This window comes from Bufo bufo, chromosome 1, assembly GCF_905171765.1.
Source record: "Bufo bufo chromosome 1, aBufBuf1.1, whole genome shotgun sequence".
NCBI lineage: Eukaryota > Metazoa > Chordata > Amphibia > Anura > Bufonidae > Bufo > Bufo bufo.
Window position 1 is genome coordinate 79,259,866 of NC_053389.1, and position 22,071 is coordinate 79,281,936.

The following is a 22,071-nucleotide window of genomic DNA, read 5'->3' on the forward strand; positions in this document are numbered from 1 at the left end:
ACTTATTAAACCTGACAGGGCACACCTGTGAAGTGAAAACCATTTCAGGGGACTACCTCTTGAAGCTCATCAAGAGAATGCCAAGAGTGTGCAAAGCAGTAATCAAAGCAAAAGGTGGCTACTTTAAAGAACCTAGAATATGACATATTTTCAGTTGTTTCACACTTGTTTGTTATGTATATAAGTCCACATGTGTTAATTTATAGTTTTGATGCCTTCAGTGTGAATCTACAATTTTCAGTCATGAAAATAAAAGAAAACTCTTTGAATGAGAAGGTGTGTCCAAACTTTTGGTCTGTACTGTATATATGTAATACATGCGCTCTTAATTTCTGATGGCATGTGTTTACCTTTGACTACATCAACATAGCGACATGTGCGCTCCAAATCCCGGATGTGACGCGACCATGCGTCCCAAATTCCGGAAGTGACGATGTTCTGCGTTCCAAATCCCGGATATGACGTCATCGTAATCGTCACATGATCCACGTATACCGGAAATGACGCCAGGTAATTGTCTAAGGCGCCGTTGTTTAAATAAGAAGCGCAACAAGACAATACTAGCCGTGTTAGCTCCCTTATCAGTCGGCGTACGCTCTTTCCAAGTTCCCATCAGTAAGTAAAATATTTCAATATAGGTATATATAACTATGAGGAATATACTGTGGGTAATGATTATTTTACATTGTGACCTTCAGGTGTAAGTATCTTTTTTTCATTCTTGACTACTATCTATATTGCATAACTTTACTATTACCCCCTGATGAACCGCTGTTGCGGTAGAAACGCGTCGGGGTTTTATGTATTTCTATTCACTATATTTCTAAGTGTCCGTCCATGAGCATCCTCTGAGACTATCTCAACTGTCTAGCTTATGATATCGGATATAGGGCAAGTTAGGGGCGCAATAGGTTTAGGTACGGGGACAGAGCACCCCCACCATCAGGAGGTGTCCCTGGGCTGAGCAAGCCATAGGGTCATAATCCTTGACCCTATTCTACTCAAATGACCCATTTACCCCTAATAGTATTACCTATATACCTCCCTCTGCATTTCTGGCCCTCGATGAAAAAACGTCATTATTTTTTGTTTTTCTGTGGAAGTATCTGACATGGAATTAGTCTGTGTAAGTGATTCACACTAGGGCTATTTTGGCCTATTACCCTTCTATAAAATTAAAGATATTTTTAACTGAGCACGTCTAAACTTAGATATTTGCACTATATCACTATTAATCACAAGTAGGTGTACTGTGGATGGCAATGAGGATGATATAATGCATTATAATAATCCACTTATCCTGAACCTCATTCTCGCTGCACTCACCTCTTCTACTGCCTATACATAGTATCACATAGGTAGTAGTAAAACACAAGGGTCCAGCCCAGCTCATTATTTGACAGGTGTGCAATAGCTACACATTACCTTGTCCAGATCAACCCTGGCAGTTATTCTGATTTTTCATTAGGTTTTATTCACTTGTGATATTGTGCAATGTGTTGGCTGTGTAATCCTTCTCATTGTTGGATATTAAATATCAAGACAAATTAATTCACACACAAAAGAATCAGCCAGCTATTAACCCTTTCAGGACCAAGCCATTTTTCACCTTAAGGACCAGGCCATTTTTAGCAAATCTGACATGTGTCACTTTATGTGGTAATAACTTTAAAAAGCTTTTAGGCCCCTTTCACACGGGCGTTGCGGATTGGGTCCGGATGCGTTCAGGGAAAATGGTGCGATTTTGACACTAAAACAAGTCAGTTTTCACTGCGATTGCATTCCATGTTTGCGTTTTTTCCACGCGGGTGCAAAACATTGTAATGTGTTTTGCACGCACGTGAGAAAAATCGGCATGTTTGGTACCCAGACCCGAACCCGGACTTCTTCACAGAAGTTTGGGTTTCGGTTAGGTGTTGTGTAGATTTTATTATTTTCCCTTATAACATGGTTATAAGGGAAAATAATAGCATTCTTAATACAGAATGCATAGTACAATAGGGCTGGAGGGGTTAAAAAAAAGTCTAAACTTAGATATTTAATTTCCTACGTGTTTACTATTGATCATCATATGATATAAATCTGGTACTTTCTTCTAATGATATAGTGCAAATACTGTAAATCAATAATGCCCTCATAGACAAATTACAACTAGGGATGAGCGAATGTCATATTTTGAAATTCGTTTTCGGTTCGTGTTGTGGTATTTACTGAATTGAGTTATGGATTCCATTACCACGGACCATAATGCAATTCCATGACGAAATGCCTTTAGAGGCATTCCGTTATAATAGAAGTCTATGGCCTGCATAACAGATCCATCCGGTTTATGTTATGCTGGAGTCCTCTCCTGCATAACGTAAACCGGATGGATCCATTTTGCAGGTCATAGACTTCTATTATGATGGAATAAATAACGGAATGCCTCTAAAGGCATTCCGTCATAGAATTGCGTTATGGTCCATGGTAACGGAATCCATAACGCAATTTAGTAAATACCACAACACGAACCGAAAACGAATTTCAAAATATGAAATTTGCTCATCCCTAATTATAACCTTCCGATTTGTGTCTCAGACAATAACTGGAGTCAGTGTGCTGACATCTACAGTATAACCAGATCTGTAATGTGTCTCAAGATGCTTGGTTAATGACCAGACTCCTTTTGCACTTGCTTATGTAACTTGGAATTGCCTCACAATGCTTGAAGTGCCACAGTCTCTTTAGCATGGGCATAATTGGTTGTCCTGGTATCATACCAATGCTACCTCCTCACATGTCCTGGAGTCATACCAATGCTACCTCCTCACATGTCCTGGAGTCATACCAATGCTACCCCCTCACATGTCTCCTTGATGTGTCAGAAGGCTTGTGGAACAACCTTTGGTACCAATTAACCTGTAAGATCTGCATTTTCATCTAAGCGGTAACAAATATATGTACAGATAGTACAGTGGGCAGTGTCTGATTAACCTACATAGTACCTATAGGTACAAATCATTAGGCCACACCAAAAAGGGTTTTCTCAAGGATTTGTAGAGGAAGGATTCCTGTTCCAGATCATGTTATTGAGTGGCTCCCACTTTTTTCGATCTGGCCCATCCATACATTACATGGCTGGCTACCATGTTATACAGAATTTCTGCTGCAGTGGCCGCTGGAGTTTAGCGAATTCGGATCAGGTTATTACCCTTTGCCTTCGGCTTCTTGCACGCGGCCGTTGTTTGGCCGTTCAGTACATTGGGTACCCCAATGCATGGGGACTATTCGTAATGGCTGCCGTGACCGATCCAGACCCATTCAACTTGAATGGGTCTGTGATCCGGCCGCACCACAAAAAAATAGACCCGGACCCATTCAAGTGGCACGGCCGTGTGCATGAGGCCTTACTGGTTCATTTGAATATGGGGTATAAAGAAACTGTTAAGGTTCCTTTACACGGGACAATTTAGCGGACGATTCTCTGCCTTCCCGGCAAGCACTTGCTTGTCAGTGAAGGAGACTGCATTTACATGCAGTGATCTCCACAGTATGGGAAGGAGTGATCACTAATGCCATTGCTCATCCCCATACAAAATTATTGTTTGAGTGCTGTTTGGACGGCATGATCTGGTTGACGGCACCAGTGTGATTTCATGAAAGATGTGAGGCTTGTTCTGTTTGCCATGACTATTTTGTCTGGTAGTACTCTGCTCTAATATTACTAGGGATACATCAGTGAAGCCAATAAAAAGTTCATGCAACAGGATAGAAAGATTGAACTGGTTCAGATATATCGTGTTTGCACTGTGTCAAGTTGATGCAGAAACCCAATGATGTGATGAAGTTAAAATGGATCTCCGGTTTTGAGGTGCTTACCATAAAATACTTTGTTACTGCATAAATAGCACTTTCCTAATATCATGAAGAATAGCTCCTATCGAGAAGCCAGTTGCAGTGAGGAACATCTAGATATTAGATGGATATATTTTTGAAAACATTTTGAAAATATTTGGGCTGAAGTTCATTCACATAATCTAAGAGCAGCCATTGGGAGAACCTAATTCATGTTTCATTTCTTGTCTTCAGTTCTAAAGAATTTTTTTAATCAAGAGAAAAATCAGTTGTGCATGTGCCCTGAAGAAGAGAAGGAATACATAGGACCACTATTTCAGACAGTAGAAGAGACTCCGCAGCCCATATCCACTAGGATTACTGGGAGAGTCCCCGGATGGATCACAGGCAGTCTATACCGCAATGGACCTGGCAGATTTGATTTCGGAAACAACAAGTGAGAGTTAATAGTTCATATACTTTGTAATGATATAAGCTACTGTCTGTCTGTCTATCTATCTAGAATCATTAATTAGGAAATCATGAATGTGTGTTAGATGCAGAGCACCCACAAATTTTGGGGCACAAGCCTTTTATATGCCAGTCTTAGGGTACTTTCACACTAGCGTTATTCTTTTGCGGTATTGAAATCCGGTAAAGAGTCTCAATACCGGAAAAAAACTCATCAGTTTTGTCCTAATGCATTCTGAAAGGAAAGCAATCCGTTCAGTATGCATCAGGATGTCTTCCGTTCCGTCGCTTGTACGGTATTCGACCGGACAAAATACTGCAGCTTGCTGCGGTATTTTTTCTGGCCAAAGTCCCGGAACACTACCGCACTTGCCGGATCTGGCATTCATTTCCATAGAGATGTATTAATGACGGATCCGGTACCAACTGTTCTGGAAATTGCCGCGTTGCCAGATCCGGTTTTCCGGTCTGCGCATGCGCCAAGACAAAGGAGGAGCTAGTTTCGCCTTTGATGTTAAAAAAAATTTGAAATACTGGATCCGCTATTCCAGATGATACCGATCCGGTATTTCACTGTATCCGTCTAACGGACCAGGAAAAAAATTACATCCGTTTACATACGGTTTGCCGGATCCGGCAGGCTGTTCCGTTGACGGAACTGTCTGCCGGATCCTCACAACGCTAGTGTGAAAGTACCCTTAGTCAAAATTCTGCTGGATGCCTCTTAATAAATATTGCACTTTTTTGTCCTGTCCATGCAACCCAAAATTGAAATCTATTCTAGCTATGGACTGGATGGCTAATTTATGTAAATTCCTGAAGCAAATAATGATAAATCCTTGGAAGCCCCACAACCTTTCATGAACTCCGCTCAAGTTTTTGAAATTCGTTACTTAGGAACCACACAGTTGGATTTGGTTTAAAAGTAGGCATGAGGGAGGTATATGGTCTGGCTAACAACAGTGTTGTCAAATCTGCATTAATTCTTTACTTCTGAGTGACAATGTACGTGGAATGAGAAAAGAGCAGTAGCTGATTTGTTGCTGATTTGAGTTCACATTTTTTGGCAGATTTAACCATTGGTTCGATGGGATGGCCCTTATGCACAAATTCACAATTGAGAATGGAAATGTAACTTACATGAGCAAGTTTCTTCAAAGTGACTCCTACAAGTCAAATGAACTTGAAAACAGGATTGTGATCTCTGAATTTGGTACGGTGGCCATGCCTGACCCCTGTAAGAGCTTGTTTCAGCGCTTTGTCTCAATGTTTGAACTACCAAGTAAGTAACTTAAATAGACACCTACCTGACATAATATAGACACAATTTTATATAAGACAGTGTTATTACAGTTTAGGACTATGTAGTTTTGTGCTAAAAGGGTTTTCCAAGATCTTTAAACAGATCTGTGCCTAATCGTGGGGGTCCAACACCCGGGACCCCTGCCGATTAGCTGTTTGAGAAGGCATCGGCTCTTCTGTGAGCGCCACGGCCTTTTATGTGCCTACCACGCATAGCTCCCATTCACTTCTATGGGGCTGAGCTGCGTCTAGACCATGTGACCAATGAACGTGTCATCCCTGGCCTAGTTAAATGTGCGAGAAGGCCGCAACATTAACAGGAGCGCCGCTGCCTTCTCAAACAACTGATCAACAGCAGTCCCATATGTCAGACCCCTACTAAGGATTGGTCATCAGTATTAAAATCTCGGAAACCCCCTTTAAGTCAGCAGACTTTGATAAAGAGGATTTGTTGAGAGTAGAACCCTTGTCCACATAATGTTAGGGAATATTTATGTCATAGATACGGACCCCCCCAAACAGAGCCTGATTTATAAGCCTAAACAGAGAGCTTGTCTGTAAGAGTAGCTCAGTTTTCCTGAGTTTTACATGTTGACCATTCAATACAATGACAAACATGTCTCTTTACACTTTCATAGGGCTGCTGAAAAGATGGTGCCTGTATAAGCAAGTAAAATAAATAACTAATTCATTGTGTTCATCCTGATCAGATAGGGTGATCATGAGAACGGTAAAATATTCCCCGGTCAGCATGGGCAAATGTGTCCTAAAAGGGAAACCTTTTGCCCATAAGTCAAAAAACGAAAAACTTTAGTGAATCCTGTTGATAACAAAGAATATCAGATACGACAATTTATTAACTGTCAAACAAAAGGCATTGTGTATATAGCACAATGTCCCTTTAATAAGATCTATGTAGGAAAGACAATACAAGAGTTTAGACGTCAGATATGCCAGCATTTAGGTAGCATTAATACCAAAGTCGACGCAACAATATCTAGACATATATCAGACAATTCCATGGTGGAGATCCTAAATGTTTGTCCTTTTGGGGTGTCTGCAAGAAGATACTTGGTGTCAGGAGGGGCGTTTTGGATGTCCTCCTGTTGCAGGAAGAGACTAAATGGATTTATCGCCTTGATAGTCTTAGCCTTAAGGGGCTGAATGAAGGGTTCACATTTTCGTCTTTCTTATAGGCCAGTGAGGAGACAGTTTAGAATTATGTAATCAGATATGTATTCAGTTATGTTCAAGTACAATAATAAAGTGAGCCATATGTGATGATGAGTATATTTTAGATGATTCCCATTCACGGTTTATACTGACGGGAGGGTAGCTATGGGCTCTGATAGGCTTTAGAATGCATGGTGAAAAAGCATACATCCAGCCTCACCACTGACAAAAACATGGTTGTATATAGTAATATAAAAAATATTAGCAACAATGCAGTTGGCTAAGTGGGTGACATAGATGTAGTTTCAAAACGTTACAATTGTTAGCATCCACTTAATATGCAGCTTTGATGTCATGCACAGCTAATTGTATAGGCAGCAGAATGTGCAGCCTTTGTGCTATGGCTATCCCCACGCCAAGGGACATTGTATGTCTGTCAGGCACAGTATGTGTGGGCAGACACATATACTTTCTAGCTGGTGCGCTGATTCGAGGTGCGCATCAGCCCGGCCACTGATTGCGTGGTCTTTCCTCTGTCCCACTAGACGCGCACTAAGTGTGCGCGCAACTGCTGGCTGCGCAGATCATGCGCGATAGCCAGTCAGTATCTTTCATTAGCTACAAGTTGGATCACGTGATCAGGACACTCCCCCTGCCTCGCTGAGATTCGTCCAGGGGTTTGGGAGGGGAGGGTGCTTGTGGAATCTGATGGGCTTTCCCATCGTCTTTGGTTATCTCCCACTAATGTGAATGGATGTGACATCTGACAATCAAATAATCTGGTGTTTTAAACCCTGCATTTGGCTGACGTCCTCAATTCTGCCCAACCCCTGATGAAGCCAGGTTACTGGCGCAACATGTCGGGGGGCAGATGCAGCTTTTAAATGTGTGTTTGTCCACTCCAATGTAGTCACCAAGCTAAAAATGTCAGCTAGGCAATCTGTAATCACAATCTAGTGATAGCGCTTTTGCACTTCAGCTGCAGCACTAGCCAGTGAGCCAACTGTCAAATAGTCAGCTAGTTTAGCCAGCAAGCGTGTATTTCAGCCAGTGCACCAGCTAGTAAGCCAAATGCAGTATTGCCAATCAGTCAGCTAAGGTAGTGGCTATATAAGGGTATGTGTGCGGTGTGACGGTGAGTGAATGAATCAGTGTCTGACAGCTATTGACATAGTGTCAGATAATTTCTCAACACAGTGAGAGCATTTGTAGATCAGTGAAGTAACTGGAAATCCTACAACTGGTAGCTCCCAAAATAAGGGCACACTTATTCTGCCATGCACCTTTAGCATAGAAATGTCAGTGACTCGATCAAAGGCTTTTTCCGCGTCGGTACTAAGTAACACTAGTGGAATATTTTTAGAGGATGCATATTTTATGGCGTTTATGAGCCTTACTGAATTTCTGGGTCTTATGTTTTGTAATACTTCTGTTGTATCCTCAAATAAAATAAAAAGACTTATTCCAAAAAAACAAAAAAATGAAATGTCAGTTACAGTAGGTAAATAACTAAGTATCTGACAACTACTGCCACGGTGTCAGATAAGTTCTCAACGTTGTGAGAGGATGTGTACATCAGTGAAGTAACTTGATTACAACCTATCAATACGTAGCTCTTAAAATAAGGGCACACAGACCCAGCCACATATCTAGGGCATGTGAATGTCAGTGAATTAATTGACGTTCAATCACAGGTCTGACAGCTACTGATAAAGTATCAGATTAAAATACATACCTTTTTTCTGCTGCATTACTAAGCTGGTGGTTAGTAATATAAACTGACTCACTGGTAATTAAATGATGGGTGTTAAGGAGTAAGAGGAGATTGTGTACACGGATGTCTCCTGAACGGGTGGTGGAGATGTGCACAAAGAAGTGGCAAACAAAGTTTTTAACCTGTGTGTTGGCTCACAGCCGTTTTCATTACACAAATAAAAGTGAAGTTTTAATTGATTTACTACCTGGGTCAAGTTAGGTAATGAGCTGCTTAGGCTTTGGAATATTTTTTAAAAGGGAAACAACAAACAATTCCTTTCTTATCCTGAATAATCAGACTGCTACTAGTAAAGAAGCCCTTTTCTTCACACTTGAGATTGAGCTTTTTTCCTCTAGCCAGAGAAGGTCATCTTCTTGTCTTTAGAGCCGTTTATGGTATTTTAGTATGAACCATTTATATATTTCTGCAAGTTGACCATATTCTCTCTTTTAACCTCTTAATGACACAGGGCGTACAAGTACGCCCTGATGTCCTGGTACTTAAGGACACAGGGCGTACCTGTATGCCCTGTGTATTTCCGATCACCGCCGTCCGGCGGGCGGTGATCGGAACAAGGTGCCTGCTCAAATCATTGAGCAGGCACCTTGGGTCAATGCCGAGGGGGGTCCTGTGACCCCACCCCCCTGTTTCGGCGATCGCAGCAGATTAACCCCTTCTATGCTGCTACCGCGGCATAGAAGGGGTTTGTGTTTGAGGGAGCGCATCGAGTCCACGCGCTGCTGTGGCGGGGACTTGATGTCTCAGAAGGCAGCCCGATGCCGTACAGAGGCTGCCCAATGCCTTGCACAGCATCGGGACCTGCCTTCTACGGGAGCCGAGGAGATCCAGCCTCAGGCTGGGTCTCCTAGGCAACCTGTTGGTGTACTACTCACTGTAGTACACGAACAGGCAATGCATTACAATACAAATGTATTGTAATGCATTGCAGAGGGGATCAGACCCCCAAAAGTGAACATCAGAAATAAAGTAAAGAAAAAAAAAAGTAAAGAAAAAATGTTTTTAATAAAATTAAGAAATTAATAAAATTAATAAAGTATAAAAAGAAAAGAAAAAACGCCCCTTTCCGCTTATTTTATAATAAAAAACAGAAAAAGAAAAAAAAAACACATATATTAGGTATCACCACGTCCGTAATGACCGGCTCTAGAAATATATCACATGATCCACCCTGTCCGATAAATACCATAAAAAATATGTGGGTGATTCAGTCAGCACAACCCTGTATGCAGGTGCACATCGCTATGGCGAAATACATATACAAACGCAAAATACAAATGCAATAGCACTCTGCAACCAGCATTCTGCCCTGCCTCTATGCTGGATGAGGCATTGGTGTACATTTTGGCCAAAGCGGAATAAGCCACTCACCACGTCAAAATATATAAAAACGGTGTCACCTTACATCACAAAAAGTGCAACACCAAGTGATCAAAAAGGCGTATGCCCCCCAAAATAGTACCAATCTAACCATGACCTCATCCTGCAAAAAATGAGCCCCTACCTAAAAAATCGGCCAAAAAAAAAAAAAAAAATGCCTCAGAATATGGAGACACTAAAACATCATTTTTTTTTGGTTTAAAAAAGGCTGGTATTGTGTAAGACTTAAGTAAATAAAAAAAAGGATACATATTAGGTATCGCCGCGTCCGTAAGAACCTGCTGTATAAAAATATCACATGACCCAACCCCTCAGGTGAACGCTGTAAAAAAAGCCTTATTTTGTCACCTTACATCACAAAAAGTATAATAGCAAGCGATCAAAAAGTCATACGCACCCCAAAATAGTGCCAATCAAACAGTCACCTCATCCCGAAAAAAATGAGCCCCTACACAAGACAGTCGCCCAAAAAAATAAATAAAACTATGGCTTTCAGAATGTGGAGACACTAAAGAATAATATATATTTTTTCAAATGATTTGTTATGTAAAACTGAAACAAATAACCAAAAAAAAGTTGTCATATTTGGTATTGTCGCGTCCGTGACAACCTGCTCTATAAAAATACCACATGATCTAACCTGTCAGATGAATGTTGTAAATAACAAAAAATAAAAACAGTGCCAAAACAGCTATTTCTTGTTACCTTGCCTCACAAAAAGTGTAATATAAAGCAACCAAAAATCATATGTACCCTAAAATAGTACCAACAAAACTGCCACCCTATCCCGTAGTTTCCAAAATGGGGTAACTTTTTTGGAGTTTCTACTCTAGGGGTGCATCAGGGGGGTTTCAAATGGGACATGGTGTCAAAAAACCAGTCCAGCAAAAACTGCCTTCCAAAAACCATATGGCATTCCTTTCCTTCTGCGCCCTGCCGTGTGACCGTACAGCAGTAAACTACAGAATCAGGGCCATAAATATTGAGTTTTGTTTGGCTGTTAACCCTTGCTTTGTAACTGGAAAAAATGGATTCAAATGAAAAATCTGCCAAAAAAGTGAAATTTTGAAATTGTATCTCTATTTTCCATTAATTCTTGTGGAACACCTAAAGGGTTAACAAAGTTTGTAAAATCAGTTTTGAATACCTTGAGGGGTGTAGTTTGTAAAATGGGGTCATTTTTGGGTGGTTTCTACTATGTAAGCCTCACAAAGTGACTTCAGACCTGAACTGGTCCTGAAAAAGTGGATTTTAGAAATTTTCTGAAAAATTTCAAGATTTGCTTCTAAACTTCTAAGCCTTGTAACATCCCCAAAAAATAAAATGGCATTCACAAAATGATCCAAACATGAAGAAGACATATGGGGAATGTAAAATAATAACTATTTTTGAAAGTATTACTATCTATTATGAAAGTAGAGAAATTGAAATTTGAAAATGTTTCCAAATTTTTTGTAAATTTGGTATTTTTTTTATAAATAAAAAAGAATTTTTTTGACTCCATTTTACCACTGTCATGAAGTACAATATGTGATGAAAAAACAATCTCAGAATGGCCTGGATAAGTAAAAGCGTTTTAAAGTTATTCACACATAAAATGACACTGGTCAGATTTGCAAAAAATTGGCCTGGTCCTTAAGGTGAAATATGGCCGTGTCCTTAAGGGGTTAAAGACTAAATAGTTCCCTCTTTTTTGCAAAAAAGTTTATTAAAAACATTCCGCCGGTTTGTGCCTATTTGTCTTATGCAGACCTACCATATGTGTCTCCATGGATACAGACTACAAAAGAACCCCTGTGTAGTCTGCTCCTGCAGACCTGATAAAATGTAACAAATCTATATATATAGGCTCTAAACAAATGGTCTGCCCTGTGCATGAGTTTGTTTTAATTATTTAATCAGTTTACAAATAAAAGTAGACATGTCAATTACACTGTACTCAACTCAACCTTAATAGATTACCATGCACATGTAATGCATGTCCTGCTGTAAACATGAAATAATGGGAACAGAAGCGGAAATTAAGTTTGGATGGATCAATTGGATCAATTCAATATGCAAGCATTAACTGGAAGCACATGAGAACTAGACCCCAAGCAGCACTGCTATAGCCGATGGCACAGGGAAAATATGTAGAGGTTTCTTGCAAAAGAAAACTTTGTCCTTATATGCCCTCAGATGAGAGGCCAAGTGTATGTTGTTGTTCAACTGGTTTACCAATTCTGCCAGGTCTGTGCAGCATGATATCTTCAAAGTTATTTTCTCACACGACGCACACAATCCTTGCATCATACAGTTAAAAGCACTCAAGATATATATATATATATATATATACACATATATATACATACTAATTTGAGTTTTTCTCATCAAATTAAGAATATAGGTGCTTAAAATGTGTATAGAGGACTTCAGGGGTGGGTCATTATGCATGGCCCCCTTTTACATAGGCCCCTGCTTCTGCCCGGTTATGTCCGCTGGCCTCCTTACCCACAAAAGTCACATGTGCACATGATCCTACTACGCCTGTGTCTCATGGGAGCTACACTGGGATTCAAAGTTTCTACAACTTGTCTGTCAGGGGATCTGTCAGGCATATTGCAGCCTACTATTGGAACAGCAGCCAGGTCCTGCTGAGCCTCTGCATTATCTGAAAGCACTTACCTCTTGTGCCAAGCCTTTCGACCCCTGGGAATGCAGATCAAGAGTTCTGGTGAGAGTGACATGCCCTTGACAGCCATCTTCTACTGCTGGTTGCAGATGGGCCCTAGTTTCTCAAAGGGAGAGTGCCCAGAGCTGGCTGTCCTCATCTGCAAGCCCCACAGATTATATCCACCATCCTCAGTGCCTTTGACTAAGAAACATCTGGAACTTGTGCCAACTGGGGGTCTCTGTGAGACACAGCTGCTGCAGCCAACTCTCCCAGAGGCTCTAGATTGCACTGCTCACTGCTGACCATGGCACCGTATGCTGGGCGGTATATTGGACAGAAGACCATCAGAGACAGTCCTCTGATTGGAGTGATCACAGTTAAGTAAAACCCTTGCTTCTCAAATACACCTAAGGGCGAGTACACATCTGTGTTGGAAATTCTGTTCAGGGCCCTTCTCGCAGATTCCATTAATTCTGAACGGCAACTGAACAGTCAATTGATTCTTTTCAGCTCTGTGTGGGTCTGTTATGTGGCCTATCTGGCTCTTTCGTTATTTCATTGTTCTACTCCTCTAATGGAGAAGAAACACGGAAAGTGTTGCAGTGATGTGAATACAGGTTCCTTTTTCACTTTTCCTTTTCTGCACTTAGTCATGCACATACCAAAACTGCTCTGTCAGAGACTTGCTGGGCAGCGCTGCCAACTAGTGGCTAGGCTTGATATTTCTAGCAGTAACATTCTTAAAAAATGTGTCCCATTATTGACCTAAGACTTTGATGGCGAACCATTTAGAGGCAGAGTGCCCAAACTGCAACCCAAATCCCACTTATTTTTTACAAAGTGCCAACACGGCAATTTAACCTGAATACTACCGTCCAATATAGTATATCTTCCATGTACTTTATCATGTAGCTATAATAGCCTGCTTACATTCAATGCGCTGCCTGTGCTGTTCATAGTGCGCCCTGCGCTGATGAATGGCAGGAAAAGTCTAAGGCATATTGGTACTCCTTAGACTTTTTCCAGGGAACGGGTCCCCACAGAGAGGACTCTGAGTGCCACCTCTGGCACCCGTGACATAGGTTTACCACCACTGACCTAAGGCCTTATTGACAGTCTTTGATTGATGGAAAACAGGTTCAGGTCTAAACACAGAACAGGTGCAGATTTTTCCCTTAAACCATATCTCTGTGGAAGCTCCACTCCTGGTTTGGGCTTGCAATCACTGATGGAAATCATTGACCAAAACACTGACTTCTGAATAAAGCCTAACAACCAGACTAACCAGAAATACATCTATATTAGGCATATTTCTGGCGCAGATTGCGGTGCAAAGATTATTTGCACCGCAATCTGCGACTTTTCCCCTCTCACGCCAGGTTTTTATGCATGTTTTATGCGTAGAAAAAATGGTCTAAATCTACGCCAGCAAGGGAGCTGGCACAGATGTTGAAGAGGCGGTGGATCCAACAAAGTTATGTAACTTCGGCGGACCACTGCCAGCTCAGTGTCTTAGTAAGACTGGCTTCAAAAACCCAGTCATAATAAGTGTGCTTCACTGCCTGCTGCAGCCAAATGTCTTTGATGTTTACTGGCAGCATGTGCATGTTGTACATGACATATAAAATGATGAGTCACATACTATGGCACGCAGTATAATGTAGCTCCAAGACTCAATTTCCCTGGGGTACATTCATATCCAGCAGACTCAACCTGCAATGGCACCATCTACCTTTGTTCTATTCCCTCTTAGAATGCACAAATTGTTACTCAACCACTTATGTGATATGGCTAACACAGGAAAAGCAGCTAAGATGCCTAACTCACCACAAACTGGATTGTCACCCCAGTTATTGGCTAGTAAGCATGGGACATTCGTACATCCTCTCCATCCAGAGTCCAAGCCCTGCACAACTAATTAAATCTGAGTTGGATGCTATCCACAAGTTACCTACTCCCATCACGTGTTGTATTCTCAGTGGAATGGTCCATGACAGTGGTGCAAGAGGTCTCCAGACTGCTCATGTTATTACTGGATAAACAGAATGCTATCAGGGTGCTGTGCTGGAAATAATGATATATAGAAACTTAAGGTTTTGGGGGGTGGGAACGCTGCCTCTCTGTTTAAATGAGAAAAAAAGATATAAGTTTTGCAGCAGCTGTATTATTAAGCAATGTGTCGCAGCCCCTCACTCCCTCAAACTGCTTTCCCTGATAAAAGTTCTACACAATTATTTATTTCCCTACACTGTTCCTGTTACACTAGAAGAGATGCCCGCTTGTGATTCTGTATACTGTCTAAGATCATTTTCTGTCCTACACCATTCATCCTCATTAACAGCTCAACACAGAATGACGTCCTACACAGGCATTTCCCTCCCTGCTGCCCCACTTTTTGGCTGATCCAGGCTGTCCTACAGCCTATGAGCCACAAGCACTCCCCCCTACTTCCTCCCAGGGTCGTGTGAGCATCCTTCTTCTTATTCCTTCATGGTTTTGCCCGCCAACATGTGCAGTAAAATGGCACTGCGAGCCTTTTTACTGGATTTGTACGACGTGAGCATGAAAAGCTTTAAGTTCTTTCAGCAGACAAATTTATGTAAATTTTGTAACAAACCCGGTTCATTAATTGATTTGCTCATCCATATACTGTATATATCTCTAAGATGTACACTAGAGATGAGCGAATTTCATAATTTGAAATTCGTTCACACGTCGTTTGGTGGTAAAAGGTGAATTGCGTTATGGATTCCGTTACCACGGACCATAACGCAATTACATGACGGAATGTCTTTAGAGGCATTCTGTTATTCATCCCGTCATAAACAGAAGTCTATGGGCTGCAAAACGGATCCGTCCGGTTTCCGTTATGCAGGGAGATCCGTTTTGCAGCCCATAGACTTCTATTATGACGGAATGAATAACGGAATGCCTCTGAAGGTATTCAGTTATGCATTCAGTCATGGAATTGCGTTGTTGTCCGTGGTAACGGAATCCATAACGCAATTCACATTTTACCACCAAACGAAGTGTGAACCGAATTTCATAGGCGGAAATTCACTCATCTCTAACGTACATCTCCATTGTGCATCCCCATAAGCAGACATTGAACATTATCTATGGTTCTGTGAGATCATTTAGCCTTTCTGGACCAGGATCTGCAACTTTAGTAAAACGCACTTTAGCAAATCTGTACTCTTCAAAGTACTTTGGGGTCTGTTTGGCTAGGTGGATCCTAAACAATATCCTTGCAATCCAGGGACCAGGTAGTTACTCCACATGATCGCTCTGGCAGCATGTAAGACAATTCTTCAAACATAGATAGACCCACAGGTCCCCGCCAAAGGAACTATGTCTACAAAAACTCAAATTTCTATTTAAGATAGACTGGATTCAGGAGACCACTCAGATAGAGTTGAAGGGAGCTCCAAAGTGCTGCTACCATTAAAAAAACATTTTATTTCAAACAAAAATTATTTTTAAAATATAGGCATTGATGGTACTGGATTGCTAGACAGAGGGAGAGAGCTGCAGCTGCTATGCCTGTGGTGGGCTTACCAACTGTGCAAAATCCAGAGTTGCGCCTTCATTCACACAACATTATCCGGTAAGAGTTCACATTACTTGGTGTGTGGTTGTTTGGTAATGGAGGGTTCCACTTGGGGCGCCTTTGCTTCTTTTCCAGATTCAACCTTACCTAGATCTCCATAACTATTGGTTGTTAAATTTGGGTTCAGTTACATTTTGTTTGTTACTGTATTTCATTGTTTCTCAGAAAACTTTACATACCATAAAAAAAAAAAATCTTGAACAAGACCCTGAATGTTGTTAAATAAAAATAATGCTATACTTAACACGGAGTATATCGATTGGCTTCAGTGGTTACAGCCCATATACCTGCACATCACTGATTCAGTCTGTAAACGAGCAGAGCCAGGACTGGACAGGTGGTACAGAGAATGGCACTGATGAAAAAGGTAAGTATAGCATCTTTTTGTATTCTACACCATTAGGGGACTTGTTCAAGATTTTTAATTATCTTGGACAACCCCTTAGCTATATAACTATTTTGCCTGTCCACACTACATAATAATAGATATAAAGGTGACCCCCTACCCCCATCTAAACTATTCGACTTGACAGCGGCGAATCAATGGATGTCGTATATCTGGACTTCTCCAAAGCATTTGACACTGTACCGCATAAAAGGTTAGTATATAAAATGAGAATGCTCGGACTGGGAGAAAACATCTGTATGTGGGTAAGTAACTGGCTGAGTGATAGAAAACAGAGGGTGGTTATTAACGGTACACACTCAGATTGGGTCACTGTCACTAGCGGAGTACCTCAGGGGTCAGTATTGGGCCCTATTCTCTTCAATATATTTATTAATGATCTTGTAGAAGGCTTGCATAGTAAAGTATCAATTTTCGCAGATGACACTAAACTGTGTAAAGTAATTTACACTAAAGAGGACAGTATACTACTACAGAGGGATCTGGATAGATTGGAGGCTTGGGCAGATAAGTGGCAGATGAGGTTTAACACTGATAAATGTAAGGTTATGCACATGGGAAGGAAAAATGCAAGTCACCCGTACATACTAAATGGTAAAACACTCGGTAACACTGACATGGAAAAGGATCTAGGAATTTTAATAAACAGCAAACTAAGCAGCAAAAACCAGTGTCAGGCAGCTGCTGCCAAGGCCAACAAGATAATGGGTTGCATCAAAAGGGGCATAGATTCCCGTGATATGAACATAGTCCTACCACTTTACAAATCGCTAGTCAGACCACACATGGAGTACTGTGTACAGTTCTGGGCTCCTGTAAACAAGGCAGACATAGCAGAGCTAGAGAGGGTTCAGAGGAGGGCAACTAAAGTAATAACTGGAATGGGGCAACTACAGTACCCTGAAAGATTATCAAAATTAGGGTTATTCACTTTAGAAAAAAGACGACTGAGGGGAGATCTAATTAATATGTATAAATATATCAGGGGTCAGTACAGAGATCTATCCCATCAGCTATTTATCCCCAGGACTGTGACTGTGACGAGGGGACATCCTCTGCGTCTGGAGGAAAGAAGGTTTATACACAAACATAGAAGAGGATTCTTTACGGTAAGAACAGTGAGACTATGGAACTCTCTGCCTGAGGAGGTGGTGATGGTGAGTACAATAAAGGAACTCAAGAGGGGCCTGGATGTGTTTCTAGAGCGTAATAATATTACAGGCTATAGCTACTAGAGAGGGGTCGTTGATCCAGGGAGTTATTCTGATTGCATGATTGGAGTCGGGAAGGAATTTTTATTCCCCTAAAGTGGAGAAAATTGGCTTCTACCTCACAGGGTTTTTTGCCTTCCTCTGGATCAACTTGCAGGATAACAGGCCGAACTGGATGGACAAATGTCTTTTTTCGGCCTTATGTACTATGTTACTATGTTACTATGTTACTATACCTTAAAGGGGTTATCCAATCCTATAAAATGTCCCCCCATATGCCGGGCCCCCCACACTGAATATACGCGATGCTAGGGAGGCTCGTCCCTGTCACCGCCTGCCATTGGCGGCTCCCCCCCGACACAGGATGTTTTCATCCGCGCACGGGGAGAAGCAGCAGCAGCGGGATGCGGGGACCAGGAGTGGCGCAGGGAGCGGGGACCCAGGTAATTATATTCTGTGTGGGGGGCCTGGCATATTGGGGGCTTTTTATAGGATTGGTTAACCCCTTTAAAAGGTTCGCTAACCATTTAAAAACTTTTTAAAAGCCCTGAATCCATTTTTCCAATGCCAGCAGTACAGTGAAATCCGTACACCAGTATACCTCTGACATGTCTGTGATGTACCAGTGTACAAACTATAAAGCGCGATAGACACCCAAAACTTCAGGTGCCTATTTGTTTAGTAAAGCAGTAAAATCCATAAATGAAGAATACTAGAAAATTAATTTCAGGGCATTTAAAACATGTTTAAATAAACTTGACTCATGGGTCCCTCTCCACCCTTTCCCCCTCCTTCCAATAGTTGTTTTGTAATTATCATTAGGTAATGAGACGGGGTTGCCAGGTGATCAATGTCCCTAGATGCTGGCCAGGTCTCCAATCACTCACGTCATCATGTCTCTGCTCCATTGTTTAGCCATAGTGCATTCTCATTTAACTCCTCCATATACGACCCATTTTGATGTTGTGTACAGGCTCATCAAATATTTGTTCCCATTTCATAGACAGATATTTTGTTACTTAATTTTAGTTGGATGTTGTAACTAACTATATGAAGGAAATTATAAAGAAAAACAGAGAGAAAAAAAAGAACAAGAAACCCAGACTGCTTGTGCAAAAAATGTGAAATCAAAAACTGCTACCAGCCTTCCAAAACTAGTATGAAACTACAGCTACCCCTCGGTATACACCAGAGCGCACTGCAAGGCAAACTAGTAGCAGACCTTCCAGAATGTACAGAGACTCCATACAAAAAGAGTTGTTAGTAAGCAGGGTCAAAACCCAGGAGAGACAGACATGATGAATGCAGTACACAAGAGGCTAATCCAGAGACAAGCTAAGGTCGGTTACCAGTAGTTAAAAGCAGGAACAACATCCAAAGGCATTATTCAAAAACAGGCCAGAAGTTAGATTATCAGAAAAGACTGTAGTAACAGTGAGAGCCCTGAATACAAACACAATCACTGGCAAGTTACCCAAGAAATTGCAGTCTTAATTCCCCCACTTAGGTCTAGAATTGGGCACAGAATCAGTACCCTGATTGATTCGTCTGCCAGTCGCACTGGCAGGTACACCTGCCGGAACTAGATAGGTCAGCATGGCAACCCTTTCAGCACCGTCCTGCATGGTGATTTGGCAGGGAGAGCTCCTGACACATTGTGTGACATTTGATAAATTTGTCGCAATTTACACCAAATCATACTGAATTACAATTGGCCTCCAGAGCGGAATGGAGACTGATCAGAGGCAAACGGATGCATTTTGAGCGGATCCTTTTCGATTCAGAATGCATTAGGGCAAAACTGATCCATTTTGGACCGCTTGTGAGAGCCCTGAACGGATTTCACAAACGGAAAGCCAAAATGCGAGTGTGAAATTAGCCTAAGTCTGAATGCAGTAGAAGGTGGACCAGAAGGATAAACAGCAGGGGTCGCTATGGGAGAGGAAAATGTACATAAAAAAACTGAGCAATATTTTCATTGTATGTATATTGCAATAATACTTAATTTTGAATGCCCTATTCATTCCAAAATAATACTTTTCATAGAATAAACCCCTTTAAGAAGAATGTATCCACAGCCATATAAAAAGTAACACCCCATGTAAAGTTTTATTTTTTAACAGTGTACAGATATATATATAGTAAATATATACAGTGTATATATATACAGTACAGACCAAAAGTTTGGACACACCTTCTCATTCAAAGAGTTTTCTTTATTTTCATGACTATGAAGGCATCAAAACTATGAATTAACACATGTGGAATTATATACATAACAAACAAGTGTGAAACAACTGAAAATATGTCATATTTTAGGTTCTTCAAAGTAGCCACCTTTTGCTTTGATTACTGCTTTGCACACTCTTGGCATTCTCTTGATGAGCTCCAGAGGTAGTCATCTGAAATGGTCTTCCAACAGTCTTGAAGGAGTTCCCAGAGATGCTTAGCACTTGTTGGCCCTTTTGCCTTCACTCTGCGGTCCAGCTCACCCCAAATCATCTCGATTGGGCTCAGGTCCGGTGACTGTGGAGGCCAGGTCATCTGGCGAAGCACCCCATCACTCTCCTTCATGGTCAAATAGCCCTTACTTTCAAAGTTTTCCCAATTTTTTGGCTGACTGACTGACCTTCATTTCTTAAAGTAATGATAGCCACTCGTTTTTCTTTACTTAGCTGCTTTTTTCTTGCCATAATACAAATTCTAACAATCTATTCAGTAGGACTATCAGCTGTGTATCCACCTGACTTCTCCTCAACGCAACTGATGGTCCCAACCCCATTTATAAGGCAAGAAATCCCACTTATTAAACCTGACAGGGCACGCCTGTGAAGTGAAAACCATTTCAGGGGACTACCTCTTGAAGCTCATCAAGAGAATGCCAAGAGCGTGCAAAGCAGTAATCAAAGCAAAAGGTGGCTACTTTGAAGAACCTAGAATATGACATATTTTCCGTTGTTTCACACTTGTTTGCTATGTATATAATTCCACATGTGTTAATTCATAGTTTTGATGCCTTCAGTGTTAATCTACAATTTTCATAGTCATGAAAATAAAGAAAACATTTTGAATGAGAAGGTGTGTCCAAACTTTTGGTCTGTACTGTATATATATATATATATATATATATATATATATATATATATTAATCAGGTGGTAAAGTGGTGTATGGCAGGTATGTGTCTCTGAGGCTTCTTGTCTTAGTGATGTAAGTCCTGGTAGAATTTATAACTTCTTTTTCAATTTTATAACTTGGGGCAGATTGGAATAGGCCAAATGTGTGTGCCTGAAAATGCACCGGTGGTATGAAATTGGGCCGAAACAGGTAGTTCTGACTATATAGGAGGGGAGACAATTCCATCTCCCAATACTGGGTGGGTGGAGCAGGTGAGGCAGTTGGAAAGAGCGCCTCATCCTGCTATTGTTGCCACAAATTAATAACACATCATATGGAACGTGGATCATTAACACTGTTTGGGTCTGATTGCATACCGCCTCACTAATCCTGCAGAGGAGGGCACTAGAGTTTTACAGAAGGCCTCCTCTGTATTCTCTTAAGCGGTCTTTTCAAGTTACATCAACACCCACTTGTTGATTTGGACCCTGGTCGCATCCTTTGTTCATGGTTGTGCCTAGTGCCGCTTTCTTGGGGCTAGACGTGTGGCTGGGTCCATAGTGGATGCTGTCCCTGTGTCCTTAGTGGTAATGGTCTGTATCAAAGGGGGCTCAGGAGCATCCATTAGGGTGGGCTTGAATTCCTTCTTGTTCACTTCCATCTTCATAATATGGTGGCTTAGTTGATCCTCGGGCAAACTGCCACTTGATCTGTGTTTGGCAAGGCCAAAAAAATGAAGAATCACCAGAAAGTGAAGTCTTGGGGACACTGGCACTATGGTATGGACCAAAGAGGTCTTTGGTGGTACCGTAATGCCCATTTTAACACCCCAACTCACCCACCATAAAAATTGCAACTGTCCCACATACTGTAAGTGTACAGCTTCTTGTTGGGGGTGCATTTGGTCCAGGCCTAAGCAAGATCTTGGAGAAGTACTCTGACAAAAAGAAGTCCTCCTGGAAGGAAAGAGCTAGCCCAAAGGAGAAAAGCTAAAAAACATTCTCTTTATTCCCAGACACAAGGTTGCCATCAGTGCAGTACTGTGGTCAGGAGCCTAGGCTTAGCCACATTAAAGGGGCTGCTCAGGCCATGTATATTGATGACCTATCGTCAGGATACATAATCAACACCTGATTGGCGGGGGTCTGACACCCAGCACCCCC

At 41.4% G+C, this 22,071-nt stretch overlaps 1 protein-coding gene across 1 annotated transcript in view; it reads left to right on the top strand.

The window, feature by feature from the left end:
* Positions 1-500: 500 nt before the first annotated feature.
* Positions 501-22,071, top strand: part of LOC120989235 (beta,beta-carotene 9',10'-oxygenase-like) — a 75,567-nt gene continuing 53,996 nt past the window's right edge. Inside the window, exons 1-3 of the mRNA XM_040417245.1 lie at positions 501-510; positions 4,069-4,270; positions 5,355-5,566. Of these exons, the coding sequence (XP_040273179.1) occupies positions 501-510; positions 4,069-4,270; positions 5,355-5,566 (424 nt within the window). The remainder of the gene's footprint in view (positions 511-4,068; positions 4,271-5,354; positions 5,567-22,071) is intronic.